The sequence below is a fragment of the Mastigoproctus giganteus genome, chromosome 14 (assembly GCF_048544385.1).
Source record: "Mastigoproctus giganteus isolate SK-2022 chromosome 14, ASM4854438v1, whole genome shotgun sequence".
Classification (NCBI taxonomy): domain Eukaryota; kingdom Metazoa; phylum Arthropoda; class Arachnida; order Uropygi; family Thelyphonidae; genus Mastigoproctus; species Mastigoproctus giganteus.
The window spans coordinates 85,145,388-85,161,169 of record NC_143588.1 but is presented as its reverse complement, the minus strand read 5'-3'; the positions used below and the strand labels follow the sequence as shown (position 1 = coordinate 85,161,169).

Below are 15,782 nucleotides of genomic sequence, written 5' to 3'. Positions count from 1 at the left end.
TTACATCATTCTTTAAAGCAATACTTTATACCATGGGTGGCCAACTTAATTTGTGATGTGATCTACTTTTTTCCTTCAAAATGTGCCGCAATCTACCATCTCAAAAATTTCATTGCACAAGGTTAAAAAAGTTCATCAACACATATTGAAAAATGTTGTTTATAAATTTTAAAATTCAATACAATTCAGAATTCTTATTTTAAATTCATACGTATTTAAAATTTAATTTATGCAAAGTTTGTGTCTTCATGTCATCTGCCAAGCTTTCAAAATCGGGAATATACTGTGATAAGACCAACCATAAAGAATCTTCTCTATGCAAGTCCATAAGAGCACAGCGATTCTTCGTCTTTGTTTGTTTCAAATATGAAAAGGCCAATCACACAGATATGTGGAACCAAAACAAGAATTTAAAAGTTCACTGCATTTTTTTTACATTTGGATGCTTTTCTCGGCAAACATATTTCCAAAAGTCTTCTTCTGATGATCTGGCTTTTATTATTATTATTATTATTATTATTTTTATTAGCTACATGGTGCAAGGAAGCCTGAGGCTTATGCTGCACCAACCAAAAAAAAATTGAGTTATCCTGAGAGAGAGAGAGAGAGAGATAGAAGGGAATCACCAAGAAAGAGAAGAATAATGATATCCAGCTAAGGACCCTGGGTGTGCCAAGCCCATACTCACCAGATGTGAGCCCCTGGGGGTAGGAAGATATCGTTTCGCAATGTAATATTTCATTTTCAAGTAATATTTTCTCCATGTAAAAAATCACAGCGACTTTTTCTGCAATTTGTTTCGTATCTAAAGGGATAAGAAATATATTGAACGATGTCTTCAATTGTCCACAACATTCTCAATTTCAGAAACATATTTCTCACTATTAAATTCAAAAAGAGGATATTTTTGCAAATGATCGAATTTTTTTTTTTTTTTGAGATCCTTGGCCATTGTCAAAAATTGATATTTATATGCAGAAATACTACTAATCATGTCACCCACATCTTTATTTTTTATTTGTAGTTGCAAATTCAGATCACTTAATTTACTGGTAAAATCTGCCAAAAAAGCCAGATCCCACAACCACTCCGTATCTTGTAGCTGCTGATAATCATCTCCCCTTTGATCAAAAATTTTTTTTAATTTCATTCAGCATATTTCGAAATCTCTGTAGAAACTTACTCCAACTCAGCCACCTCACATCTGTGTGTAATATCAGATCTGGTTCTTTTTCATTGAGTTACATTTTGAAGTCTCCTTTGAAGAGATTGTCCTCTGATGGAATTCATGATTTTGAAAGCAATGTCCATAACACTTAGTGTTTAATCTTTTGCTGGCTAACACTTGTTGGTGGATGATACAGTGGTAACTCAAAAAATCTGGGAATTCATCATCCTTTTGGCACAATGCGATGAATCTGTTAAGATTCCCAGTCATTGATTTAACTCCATCTGTTGTTACTGATACAAGCTTAAATAGTGGTAATATAATTTAATTTTTTAAATAAAATGTTTGAATGAGTTAAAGATATCAAGACTTCTAGTTCTTTCTTTTAACGAAACCATACTCAGCAGTTCTTTAGTGGCAGAATCATCGAAAAACACCAACAAAAATGAGCAATTGAGATGTATCACTGTCTGTAGATTCATTCAGTTGTAAAGAAAAGGACACACAATTAGCAATATGAGCATGCAATTGTTCACATTTTTACTCATTTTTTCGATGCATCGCATCACAGTATTTCAAGATAATTGCAGATCTTGAAGGGCATTTTTAATTTCATTTTTGTTCTTAAAATTTTCAAAAAGAGAATTTTATTTCTAAAAATGCATCTTTGATGAAGTGACCATCAGAAAATGATTTGCATTTTTTTGCAAGAAGATTTTAATTTTCATTTAATTTTTTAATTAAAAATTTTTTTGCAATGATGCTACAGTTACTGCTTTAGATTGTAAATCGTTGCACGAATAATCTAGATTTAAGTTCTTCTGATTTATTTTTTCTAAGGTCACTATTTGGCGGAAAATCCGATTGGTATTTACCATGGAGTGTGTTGAAGTGCCTTTCTAAATTATCTTTTTTGGGTATAGCCACGGAAGCATTGCAAATAAAACAGCAACATTTTTCTTTCACCATTACAAAAAATGTATTCTAGTTCCCACTCTTGATGAAAATTATATGTTTTACTCTTTTTTGTAGTATTCATTTTAAATTAACATAAGTACTGTCCAGTTATTAAATCAGCAAAAGCAATGCTTACCGATTAAAGTGCAATCTAATTATAAACGGGTAGTAAACTCAATCTTATTGCATTTGCAATAATATCTACAGCTGGAATTCTGTGGTATTTTACGTTAAAATGGTGAAATGTGTTTCTCTTTCAATGAAATCTTCAATCATGCAAAAAACAAAAATAAATTTTCAAAATCTGCTCTTCATTCCTATTTAAAAAAAACAAACAAAAAAACGCTCAGGTAGCAAAACCCTCTGCACAATATAAAATTTTGGTAGTATACCTGACCGTGCAAATCGAGGGATGACTGTATATTTAAAATTTGTCGTGATCGACCAAAATTAAACTGCGATTGACTCGTTGGCCACTCCTGCTTTATACAATGGTATAATCACCATATTGGGAACACCGTTTTTGGAAGGGCATATCTGCTCCAAAGGGTGCAGAGAAGAGGAGAAAAATTTGTTGGGACAACCAAAGGGTATTTGTATCAAGACCAGGATTTTTGCAAATTGCAGCAATTAATGTTTTAAAAGAGTTGAGTAAACTAAATGCTGATGGGCTTCTTTGCTCTTATGAGGAAAGATGCAGAAGTGGACATATATTTAAATTCAAAAAGGGCAGTTGCACAATAGGTGTGTGGAGATTTGCATTCCAACAATAGCTGATTATTGGGATAAACTTCCACTTTTTTTTAGAAGTAGGAAGTTTGAATAAATTTAAAGGACATAAGCAAGTTCATAAATATCAAGCAACTCTCAAATATTCTTTGTAATTTTTTTTGTTGCACCATTCCGTATTAATATGAGAAAACCTGGAAAGAATTCTGAATCTCTTTTATTACTTTCTTCCCCTTATTCTATAACAGTGATGCATGACCCCCAGAGGGGTCACGGGATAAATTAAAGGGGTCATGGCAATTTTTAAATTATTTTTTGTGTACATAAAAGCTAAAAAACCTGTTGTTAAAATTACTTTTTCTTCAATACTGTAGATGTAGAAACCTTACTACTCGAAGCCTAAGATACGAATGAACCCTACTGCCACTCTTTATTTTGTTAGCGTGATGTTCATTTTCATTGTCCACTTTGTGAATGCCTTAATTTGCACTCTGCCTATGGACACACACAGAAAGCAGCCGACTAGTGAGACTTCTCAGTATCTATTAATACTTTCCAGTACACTTACTGAAAGGTAATTCCTTTAGATCTTAATTCGTGTTTTCTACAGCACAAATTCTCAAATTGCGTAAAGGCTACAGGTGCAAATATGCGGTGGCAGTAAATACCTTATATAGCAAGTCTGCTGCACGCACGCTTTATTCTACTTCTTAATTCAGTGCTTTTGTGTCAACTTGGATGTGTTTTTCATTCTGTTACTTTTTATATTGTACGTTTCATTGTTATTATCACTGTTTTTAAGAAGAAAAAAATAGATATTTTTCCATGGACATTTGGGTAAGTAAAACACAAAATGGCTGAGGAGTGATGACAATAATGTTCCTACAGGTACTTCAGAAGCGAGTAAGGTAAGAAATATATCATGTGCAAATTTGGACATTAATGGTATTTAAAGGTGCAACCACCAAATCTGGTAGAGGGCCATCATATTCCTAATCAAAAGGAATGAAAAAGAATAGAAAATATGAAGAGGAATTTGTGAAGTAAGGGTTTACTTAGTGTTGTTGTTGATGAACAACGTTCTGTGTGCATAAATGTTATGAAAATGGGACTAAAGAAAGCATGAAATGTATTAAATTAAAAAGACACTTACATACGAAACATCCAGAGCTAGTGGAAAAAAACTTTTCAAAAGACGCGCAGACACCATACAAGGTCTGAAATCGTTCAAGAAGAAGCATATGGCAGTTCTTTGTAAAACTTCAAGAGCATCGTTGGAAGTTTCATATTTAACAGAAAAAAAATTTGTAATCACACACTATTGCTGAATCTCTTGTTCTCCCTGCAAAGTTTTTAAAGGTGCAGTAAGTGTGATCAACTTTATTAAAAGTAGAAGCTTAAATAGCAGAGTTTTCGCTATACTTCGCAATGAAATGGGATCCACTTATGAAACGCTTCTTTTATACACGAAAGAGATGGTTGTCCAGTGGTAAAACGTTGAGACATCTTTTTGACCTCAAACAGGAAGTTTTGTTTTTATCGGATGACAATCAGAATCTTGCTCAATTGTTTATAAATCAAAAATGGTTTGGAAAACTTAGTTGCCCTGTTGATATATTTGAAAAACTTGATGATTTAAATTTAAGCCTTCAAGGACAGGGAACAAATATATTAATACTCAGTGATAAAAGAGAAGCCTTCAAAAAGATGCCTAATCTTTGGAAAACTGAATTTGAACATAATAAATACTGAAATGTTCACATGTTTTTCTGATTTTGTTAATATTAACATTTTACAATTTAAGGATATCCTTGCCACCTATCTAACAACACTAATTAAGAATTTTTCCAAATGATTTAATGTATCTCCTGGGGGGGGGGGTTATAAATGATCCCTTTGCTTTTGAAATTTCTTCATGTCCCGAAATTTCCAATCAGCAAAAGGAAGATCTCACAGACCTGTTGCTGATGAAGCATTACGTGCTCGTTTCAAGACTACAACTTGTGAAAAATTTTGGCTCTCTTCGAGATGAGTATCCAGAATTAATGAAAATGGCGCTACCACTGCTACCTTTTGGGTCTACGTATTTATTATGTGAGGTTTGTTTTTCAAAATTAACGGCTATAAAAGCAAAACAGAATTCCACACTTGATCCAGAAGATGACATGAGAGTAGCAATTTCAAATACTGGATCCAAATATGGACCAAATATTATCGGTTATCCAGGCTCATCCTCCTCATTAATTGTTTTGTAATCATTCATTTTTTTTTTTTTTTGTAATCTTAATTGAAGAATAAGAATGTTGTTGTTTTTACTGTGTTCAATTAAAATATTAAATTATTTTAATGTGCAAATTAAAATGGAAACAATTTTTTAATTCCTTTCTCAGTAGTCGAATAAAATTTTCTACTACATAATTTATAAAATGCTATTTTTGCTCGCTAAAAATCTGGTCATCCTACCTCAGATTTTATATTGAGGGGTTGCGTCAATTTTTTATTCAATAAAGGGGGCCATGAGCAAAACAAGTTTGTGCGCCATTTTTCTATAATACTAGAGGAAATAAGCACAATCAGTTTTTCTTTTCTTCTAACAGTTTTTATATAAAAGGGTTATCCCAAATATAATCACACAAGAAATCAAATATTAAGTTTCAAAATGAAGGAAACAATGTATTGATTCAGATAACGCATAAACAGTGGCATTACATTAAAACTGTACATGGCCAAAACAATGCAGAAATCCAATATCTTTATCTTTTCTTTTAATCTTTTTCTAAAGTTCAAGGAATCACTTGACAGAATGTTACTCTGACAATTTCAGAGTTAACAAGTTTCACTGATTTGAGAAGTCACCTTCGCAATAAGGATAGCTAGATAAGTTGAATGATGGGCTAGATAAGTTGAATAACATGTTTTCGGGTGATTACTAGAGAATGGCAATACTGGAATACTGTAATTTGACTTTTTAATTGAATAGGTGTGGTCCTGTGCATTATTTTTTGAGATAATCCTTGCATTACATCTTTTATACATATTTTTTTCCTTTTGCTAAAATAGGAATATGGAATTAATATACCCATTAACTGTTTTCAGAATTGTATGAATCTAAAACTAGTAAACCAGACTGTATACATACTTCCTGAGGAAGTCCAAATGTGAAGGACTGCTGGAATGGCCAAGATCCTGAGCTTAACACTTGAATACTAAAATCCACTATAAAAAGATAAAAATAAAATATAATATATAAATAATACATCACGCAAAAAACTTTCTCCATAATACAATTCCCTAATTCCATCACATCTCATTCTTAAAGTAAGCACTTTATAAATGTCTCTTCTAAATCAAGCCAATTTCAGATATATCATGTTTAAAATATTAATAGCAGTTCAGGAGACCAGTACACACTAGCCAATTACTTAAATAAATTAACCAAACAGGAAAACTTTATTTTTTAAGTGATCAAACTGCGAAGGCTGAACTTAAGTATACAACATAATATTCAAGAATAACAAAGGAATTACCTTTATTCCATCTACAGTTCTTATCCAACTTTCCTAGAATTCTGATAAATTATGAATGATAATTTAAAACACATTTTAAAACTCAAAATGTGTTCCTCACCATTAGCCCACAAGTAATTCAATACCCCAGAATCAGTTGTAGATGCCAACCCAACCCCAGAAATATCAAACTCCATGTAACTGCTAGTGATGGAAGACATTATGTCAGAAAAAACGCAAGTTAAAAATATAATTTATTGGCATTCTAGGAGAGTTGGATAAGAAGAATTCCTACAGACAAAATAAATGCAATTCCTTTGTTATTCTTGAATGTTAATATAACATAGGCTAAATTCAGCCTATGGAAGCTCTTACTTACTTAGTACAACATAATATACATACAGCAAAATTCCAAGTGCCTGTTGAGAGGTCCATGGTCATATGGTAAGTTAGCATATCTGACCACATACCATGGCTACTCAGTGACTATGGTAAAATAAAATAATGTGAATACTTTAAACTAGCAGTATTCGATAGTGAAAGATGTAACTAAGGTTATAATAGTGACCTTAACTATTTTCCTTGCTATTTTTAAAATTTTGTACTCTGTAGTCCAAGTATAAATCACAAAAATAACATATGTAACAATATCTCTCTCTCTCTCTCTCTCTCTCTCACTCACACGCACGTACACAATGTATTTAATGCTAGTATAAGATAAGAACAAAGCTAAATCCAAAAATAAATACGATAAAGAACACTAAAAAATGTTTATATCTGCAATAGTGCTCAAATTTGAAGTCTTTAAGTAACCCAAAATTTGGAGTATCCTTTGCTATTTCATCTAACTCTTTTATTTTCATGGGATACTCCTGATTGCAAAAAAATTGTAACAACAAAATACAGGCCAAAATATGTACATAATTTAGCCTACAAAAGTAATGATTTAGTCTAGAACTCATTTTAAATGTTTTGTCCAAACAATAAGCATAACAGTGAGTTTGGAGTTTCAGCAGAGAACGAGCATACAAGATATGGGGGAAAATCTGGTGTTCATTATTAATGCTAAATACCTGACACTTTTTTAAAGGAATTCCAGGTGGTTTCAGAAGAAAATTTCCACTACTGTACCCTATGGAACTGCCTTCCAGTCCTGGACTGAGAGCAAGCTGCTTTCAATTTGACGACTTGTTAGGAAAAGTCACAAAATGAATATATAACCCAATAGGATATAGCTCAGAATAACTTTGAATCTTTCTTCCTTCCTTTCTCCACTCAATTTCATTAATAATGTCTACTGCTTTTATTCTTCCATGCCCATATTTTTTCACTATAGGGAAAATATTTCTAAACACTGCACCTGCATGACCTGCACAGTCCAGGAGGAAGATTATGATAAATAATGCAATTAAGCAATATTTACATATGACAACCTCCCATCATACATATTTCCTGAAAATTACGATCTACAGAAATTCAAATCTGATATTAACAGGTATCTTCTTTCCTCCTCCCAACCTTCAACCCATGCACGGTACTAAGTACTATAGGTTCTAATACCTCTTGTGATTGGGGTTTTCATAAAAAAAAAAAAAAAAAACAACTAATTAATATTAGCAAACTGAAGCAAGGAAGCAAAGCTTATAAAAAAATTCTCACTTCATTTGAATTGAGAATATTTGATTCTTTCTCATAATTTCAGCAATAATTCATTTAAATTTATTAAAACTATCACTTCCACGATGCTATGTTGAAATTTATTCCAACAATCAATGACTCTGGCTGAAGGGCAAGTGTCCACACATTCTGCAACTGTCCTTTTTCAATTTATGTACCATTTTGTGTATTATATCAAAAAGAATAAAAATGAAATCAGTATTTAGGGCCGTTCTCAGTTAACATTTTGCACCTCATTCCACAGCAAGTAGTTTTGCATTATAATGGGAATTGCGGGCAATGTGAAAGAGACAGCACTAGTCTGAATTTTGTATAGGTGAAATACAGGGTGGTCATAAAGTCTTACACCAGTTTTAAATTTTAATAGCTAAAGATATACAAATAATAGAACATTTAGTAAAAAGTCTTTAAAGTTTTATTCTTAATGTAGTTTTTAATTATCACACTTCAACATGGCCGCCATCACTACTGATGCATCTTTCATGCCAATTCTCGAATTCCACGAATATAATGAAAATTTTTCATCCACTACTTATTGACTTTTTATTGGGTGCATATTTTTTATAATGAATAGTGAACTTTCTTCTCACAGCTGTTATTGATTTAAACTATGCAAACCAAAGCATGCAGTTAACTTTTTCTTCAGTTGTCGACATTTGGGGTCATTCAACATCTGTAAATAAAGGAGAAATTGATAAAATATAAAAACAACAAAAGACAAATCAGATTTACATGGATGAAGTTATTATATAAAAAACTATGATTGAACTTTCGTATAATTTTTACCAAATGGTTCTATCATTTATATAACTTCTGTTATTAAAATTTAAAACCAGTACGGGAATTTATGACCACCCTGTATAAAAGTTTTTTTTTTTTTTAAGGAAACTTGGTCAAGAAAATCATGTATTTTATTTTAAAATGAAATTGTTACAATAAAAGATCCTGACTGGGCAAATGTGATAAGTACTGCCCTTCTTCCTCAAAGTTAAGATGGCAAAGTCAAGTGGCAGTGTTTTGTTGAACGGAAAAGCTTACAGTCAACTGTTTAAATTATGTTGAGAAATGTGGTAACCTATTTTGTAAAGGAAAAAGAAAATGGGGGGCCACCACTACACATTGCCTACATTTATGAAAGGGCAGCACAGGAATTAAGAATTTTTAAAGCAAGTGTTGCAAAGTATGCAGTGACTGAACAGTTACTGATGCTAGAGAAAAGACATGTAAGCTTATTGAAATCAAGTACTGTTTTAAGATTTTTGAGAGAGAGTGAGAGGGAGGGGGAATTTGTTGGTAGCATGTTCAGATGTTTTTAATCATACTAAAATATGTAATTTTTAAAATTATTTATATTTTAAATACAGAGTAACCCAAAATTTTTGTAATAGTTATAGTTTCTAAATGGGGACCACTTGGCAGATGGATACAATAATATTCTGAAGTAGTGGTATGGTTGCTGAATAGCAACTTCTGGAAAGTTGTAATTTATATGAGATGGACTTGAGTTTCCTTAACTTTTTTTTTTTTTTTAAATTTAACCACCTCTGACCACTTTTTTTTTTTTTTTTATTATTATTTTTTTTATTTGGTAGTTGTTGGCGCATCGGCTTCTGTGGCCATATTGCACCTCCCAAGGTTTTTGCAGTACTTTGATCCAAGCCCGAGGCGGGAATCGAACCCGCGACCATTGGGTTGCCGGGCAGGTACTTTACCCACTCGGCTAGCCCGGTCGGCCCTCTGACCACTGTAATCAGGTCTCCCATCAGATGCTTAATTTCCAGATGCTGAAATTTATAGCACCCCAGCTTTTCTGGGTTAAGATTTTCCTTTTGTTCCCACAACTAATCTTGTTATTCTGCCGTGCATACTTTCCAACAGCTCTACAATCCTTGCTAAATTCATCTTTTCAACTACCACTGTGAACAGGACAGACTTGTGCATTCTCCAATCTACAGGGACTTCCCCTGAAACTAGTGGTATGGAAGCCAAATAGCAACTTCTGGAAAGTCTGAAGTTTGATGAGATAGGCTTTAGTTTCTGTAATTTTTTTTTAAACTTAAACCCTTTCCACTTCTGAAACCAGATCTTCCAGCAGATGCTTGGTTTCCAGAAGTTGCAATTTACAGAACCCCAGTTTTTCTGGATTAAGAATTTCTTTTTATTCTTTCAGCAACTATTATAGCCAAAGTTTTGATTACATCTCTTTTGCTGCTTCTTGTAACTTAATTGGATAAATTCCATCGGCCTTATGTACCTTCACTTTTACGAGTAGCTGCAACAAATCCTCTTCCAGCTTCCTTTCAGTTATCATCAAATCATTTCACTTCTAACAAGTATTGGATAAATGTCTCTATTCTCCTCTTTGAAAACTTCATGAGAATGTAGATGGAAAAATATTTATCCAATCTGTTAATCTGTACAGAATCATCAATAGCTATTCCATTCATATCAAGTGGACAATATCAATTATCCATTTTCTTTTCGTGTTAATAAGCAAAGCGTTCCTTGTAACTTTTTTTTGCATGCTTAGCCAAAGACTTCTCATAATTGACTTTAGAAAGTCTAACCGTCCCTCTCCTCTTCCAGAGCAACTCAATTACAGACCAATTTATCCTTACTGTTGGATTATGTGCCCCCTCTGACAATTTACACAGAGTTGGCTTTGAATTAGCAGCATCTACCTAATACTTCTAGGGGCCACCTTTTGACCCCATAACATGACTCATACATGATGTGACATGAAATCTACAAGGTGTTGAAGGGTATCCAGTGGTACTGCTACCCATGCATTGCACTGAATACCCTTTACCAGTAGGTCCTAAACATGCTCAAATGGGTTGATATTGGGTGAGTTGGGAGGCCATGGAATGATGGGGAATTCATTGTCATGTTCTTGAAACCACTGACAATCTACTGGGATTTATGCACTATTTTGGTGATAAATGCTGTAGTCATCTGGGTACACTGTCATCATGAAGTGGTAGACTTGGTTGGTAATGAAAGAAAGATATATGTTTCTGTCAAGCCATTGATTAACAGTGATCAGAGGATCCAGGACATGCCATGACAACAGTCAACAAACCATACCACCCTGCCCAACACCAACCGTACATCCAGGTGCCATGGCTTCATGCTGCTTTCTCCAAATGAGGATATGCCCATCAGCATTATACAGTTGGAAATGGAATTCAGACCAAGTGATAGATTCCCATGTCAGCAGTCTGTTCAGTGTTGGTGCTGTTGTGCCCATGCAAGGTGCAGTCTCTTCTGTATCACAGTTGGAATGGCTACCTGTGATGGCCGTTGAATGCAATAGCCTATACAAGCTAATGTCCAGCAAAGAGTCCATGTGGATAGTTGTGGATAGTTACACATGTGGCTGTCCCATGTGTAACCTTTTGGCTGGTTGTTTGATTGCTCTTCAACCACTCACAGTAGACTCGTGACACCACAGAATGGAGTACTTAAACATGTTAGCTGTTCTGAGATACCAGTACTAGCATGCCTTTCCCCACAATCGTTCCATGTTGGAAGTCGGAAAGATCTCAATGCCGACTTTGTACACACTCAAACACTAATCAACATATGTGTAAACTACAATTTCATATCAGTCATTCTCAACTTCAATCACCAGCATCATAGACCAGTCTATTCCAACAGAAGGGAGTAATGCTAATGTAAAGCCAACATGGTGTATAATTATCCCATGCATTCCTCTTTTCTGCCACTTCCCCATCTCTTTCATCATGCAGTATGACTGATGACTTTTGAGGTTATGATGAACATCATGGCGAAATCCAATGTTCCTTACATTTCGAAGGTACAGCTCTAAAACGGTGTTCACAGGCCAGCCGCTAGTTAGTACGCCAGACTGAACCTATTGGTAACTCTTTAGGAGGCTTCCAGATCAGCTAGTCTATAATCTTACTACCTCTACTCTGCCAGATAGTGACTGGAGGGAGTCTGAGTAGTGTGTATGTGGGGGACATTGTTGAGGCCACGTTATGTCAAGGATCTGGGTACATTCTTACCATGTGTATGCCATATCCTAAAATTTCATTACTTCATACAGCATGTCCCCCCACATTTTCTTACTATTGAATATACCATGAATTGTCAAACTAATAGAGTAAGCTTATTTGCAAAAAGATCTAAACCTTCCAAACACTCCCTAGCACAAATACATTTCATAAATATGTGGTCTCAATTCTAATCTCAACGATGTCCATTTCCACTTGCAGTCTGCCAAACCCCATGTACTTTTTCTGACAGAATCTCAGATATCGGTTGATTCAACTACTGCTCCTCTCAGTTGCCCAAATTATTCACTGTATGATTCCTTTCACCTCAAAGGTGGTACCTTGTGCATATGTCCATTCCGATATTTCCTGTCAGAAAATTGGTAATCTGGAATCTCCTCTTTTCGATCTTCTTTGGCTTAAAATCTCTCTACCTCATTCTGTCAAATTCATTTGTTGTCTCTACCATTCTCCCAACTCCACTAATCACTTGGAGCTCTTTGACTTCCTCTCTTTGCAACTTGACTTTCTCCAGTCCAACTTTCCTAACAGTGAGGTAATTTTCCTTCGCGATTTTAATGTTCACAAACTCCAGCTGGTCGAGATGCTGAGGCTTTTGCAATTACTAATGACCTTGCACAGATTGTTCATTTACCTACAAGAATACCAGACAATCCTAACCATACAGCCAACAACGCTTGATCTTTTTCTCACAAACAACACTTCTAAGTACACAGTTAAAGTGAGTGGTCCTTTAGGCACCTCAGATCACAAATTGGTGATTGTCTCTTCTCCAATGGAGCCGTTATCTCATGGCTATTCCCAACCTTGTATTGTTTGGCATTAAGAATGCAAAATGGGATGACCTGCGAGATTTCTTCTCCTTGGTCGGATTACTGTTTCAAAACTTCTGATGTCAACATTTGCTCAGATTGGGTCAGCAAAATTATTCTTGTAGGAATGGAACCTTTATTCCACACTCCACTTTAAAATCTCGTCCTTTATCTAAACCTTGGTTTTCCAATAAATGTGCTAAGGCTGTTCATCAAGAGAAGAATGTTGCATATCGTAATTGGTTTGTTTCGAATCCTTCAGTTTCATTTTCTGCATACACCAAAGCTCGCAACAATTGTAAAGCAGTTATTAATCAGTCCAAACTAGATTTTGAACAGACTAAGAGTAGAAAACTTGATTCTTGTCCTAATGGTAGCCGAGCATTCTGGTCTCCTGCCAACGCTATTGGCCACAACTTTTGCCCATCTCTGCTCCCACTTCTGCCCAAACCAGATGGTTCTGTTGTCACTTCAGCTAAGGATAAAGCTGACCTGCTTGCTAGCATCCTATTTTCCTTCCAACTTGTGTATTAATGATCTTGGTAAAACACCTCCCACCATTCCCAACACGCTCCTGTGGTCTTCTGTCAAAACTATGTCAGAAGGATTTTGACGAATCTTGATGCTAAGAAAGCTCCAGGTCCTGACTGTATTTCTCCTCAAAACCTGTGCTACTGAACCTACTCCTATACTTTGCTGCCTTTTTTCACTTTCTTATTCCAAAGGTGTTTTTCCTTCTGCTTGGAAATTTGCTCATATTCAGCCAGTTCCTAAAAATGGGTGACAAATCCCTCCCATCCAATTATCGTCCCATTGCAATTACTTCTACTCTTTCTAAAGTAATGGAGATTTCAATTAACCGCCAACTCTTAAACTACCTAGAAACCTTCCGTCTGATCAACGATCACCAGTATGGATTCCGTCAGTGTCAATCCACTGGTGATATTCTGGCTTATGTTACCCATTTATGGACAAATTCAACAGAAAATTTCTGTGAAACACAAGCAGTTGCTCTTGACATCTCAAAGGATTTTGACCGTGTTTGCCATAAAGGTCTTCTAAACAAGCTTCCATCTTATGGTTTGTCAACTTTTTTTTGTAACTGGTTATCCAGTTTTCTCTCTGATCGCTCACTGAGGGTGATGGTAGATGGCTCTCTGTGTTCTAACTTCTCCACAATGCTGGTGTCCCCAAAGGTTCAGTTCTTTCCCCCACTCTTTTCCTCTTATATATTAGTAACCTTCTTCCATTGACTGGAAATCCTATCCATAGTTTTGCTGTTGATAGCACAGTGCATTCCATTTTCCATTTTGAGAAACCTTGCCCTGCTCAATCAGCTTCAACTTCTCGAACATCCATTATCAATTCCTTAAATGCCAATCTCCAGATAATTCTCCAGTGGGGCAAAGACAACTTAGTTGATTTCAATCCTTCTAAAACTGAGTGTTGTCTTATATCTCACAAAAAGGATTATTCTGCTCCTATGCTTATCTTTGGTGGCACTCCGATTTATAGGCAAAATGATATATCTCCTTTGGGGATTATCATGACTTCTAATCTCTCTTGACATAAGCACATTACAAATATTGCTTCCTCTGCATCTAAAAAACTTGGTTTTCTCTTGCCCTCCCTGCATTACTTTTCTTCCCAACAGCTGTTCCCTCTGAACAAATCGCAAATCCACCCTACCATGGAATATTGTTCCCACATCTAGGGTGGTGCCCCCTAAACCTCTCTCAGGTTTCTAATTCCATTCAGAAGAGGGCAGTTAGGTTAATTAATGACTCCTCTCTAACACTGTCTCTGCACACGCTGTCTCGTAGACATACTGTTTCTGCTGCATGCCTTTTCTACAGATACTTCCATGGGCACTGTCCTGAATTGGCTTCTATAATTCCCACTCCCTCTTTCAAAATAGTCTGAACACATGCTGCCATCAGCCAACATCCATTTACTGTCCAACTTCAAACTCACGGAACCAACTTTTCATCTTCTTTCCTTCATATCTATTTCCTGAAAATTACAGTCTACAGAAATTAAATAAATTTTCTGTTTATACTCTGGGATGACCAAAAGGTCAGAGGAGTTTACAAGATACATAGAATACAAGAAACAACACCGTATTCAGCAGTCATGGGCTTGAACCCCGGTCACTCAAGGCACGTGTACTTATGCACCTGCACGCCTGACCACTAGGCTACGGCAAGTCTAATGCGAACAAATATCTTCTTTCATCTTCTCAACCTCCAACCCAAACACAGTACTATAGGTTCTAATACCTCTTGTGTTTGGGGTTTTCATAAAAAAAAAAAAAAAAAAAAACTAAACTCCAATTCATCTGATATTCATTTTGGTCCTTGAGGAGCATCTTAGTTGCCTCTATGATTACCTCCCTGGGCACTTTCTGTTTGACATTTGTGATTTTTAACATCATTTGCTAAAACTTCATGTGAAGAAATTGGAGGCATATATGCTCAATTTCTAGTTGAAGCATGCACATGCATGCAGACAAACAAAAAGTGTGCTCAGCATACCCACTGTCTGCTTGTGGGGTTTGGTTTTCATTTGCTTTAACAAAATTGCCTTGTTTATTTATTGCTTTGCTCATAATGTGTTAGTTCATAGGGGATTACCATGCATTATGACTGTGTAGATCTATACACAATCAATGTATGACTGTGTAGATCTATATGTTGTACAGGCCGAAAAACTTGGGCTAATCCATTCAGATTAACTTGCATTATCAGCCTGACATTGGCCAACTGCAGCCACGATTCCTCCAGTTTTCAAAGGGATTTAAACAGACTTCTTCAAGCATCAAACCCACTAAACTACTACAAATGATGCAGCAGTCAAAACTTTCATATACACAAAGTAATGGTTTGTCCGGTTT

The 15,782-nt window shown here is 35.2% G+C and overlaps 1 protein-coding gene across 4 annotated transcripts in view; it reads right to left on the bottom strand.

The window, feature by feature from the left end:
• The window catches only part of Cul1 (cullin 1), a 440,744-nt gene that overhangs the window by 82,895 nt on the left and 342,067 nt on the right, over positions 1–15,782 (bottom strand). For all 4 annotated transcript variants that reach the window (XM_090389115.1, XM_090389118.1, XM_090389116.1 and 1 more), the window contains one exon: positions 5,994–6,070. In XM_090389115.1, the coding sequence (XP_090245241.1) occupies positions 5,994–6,070 (77 nt within the window). The remainder of the gene's footprint in view (positions 1–5,993; positions 6,071–15,782) is intronic.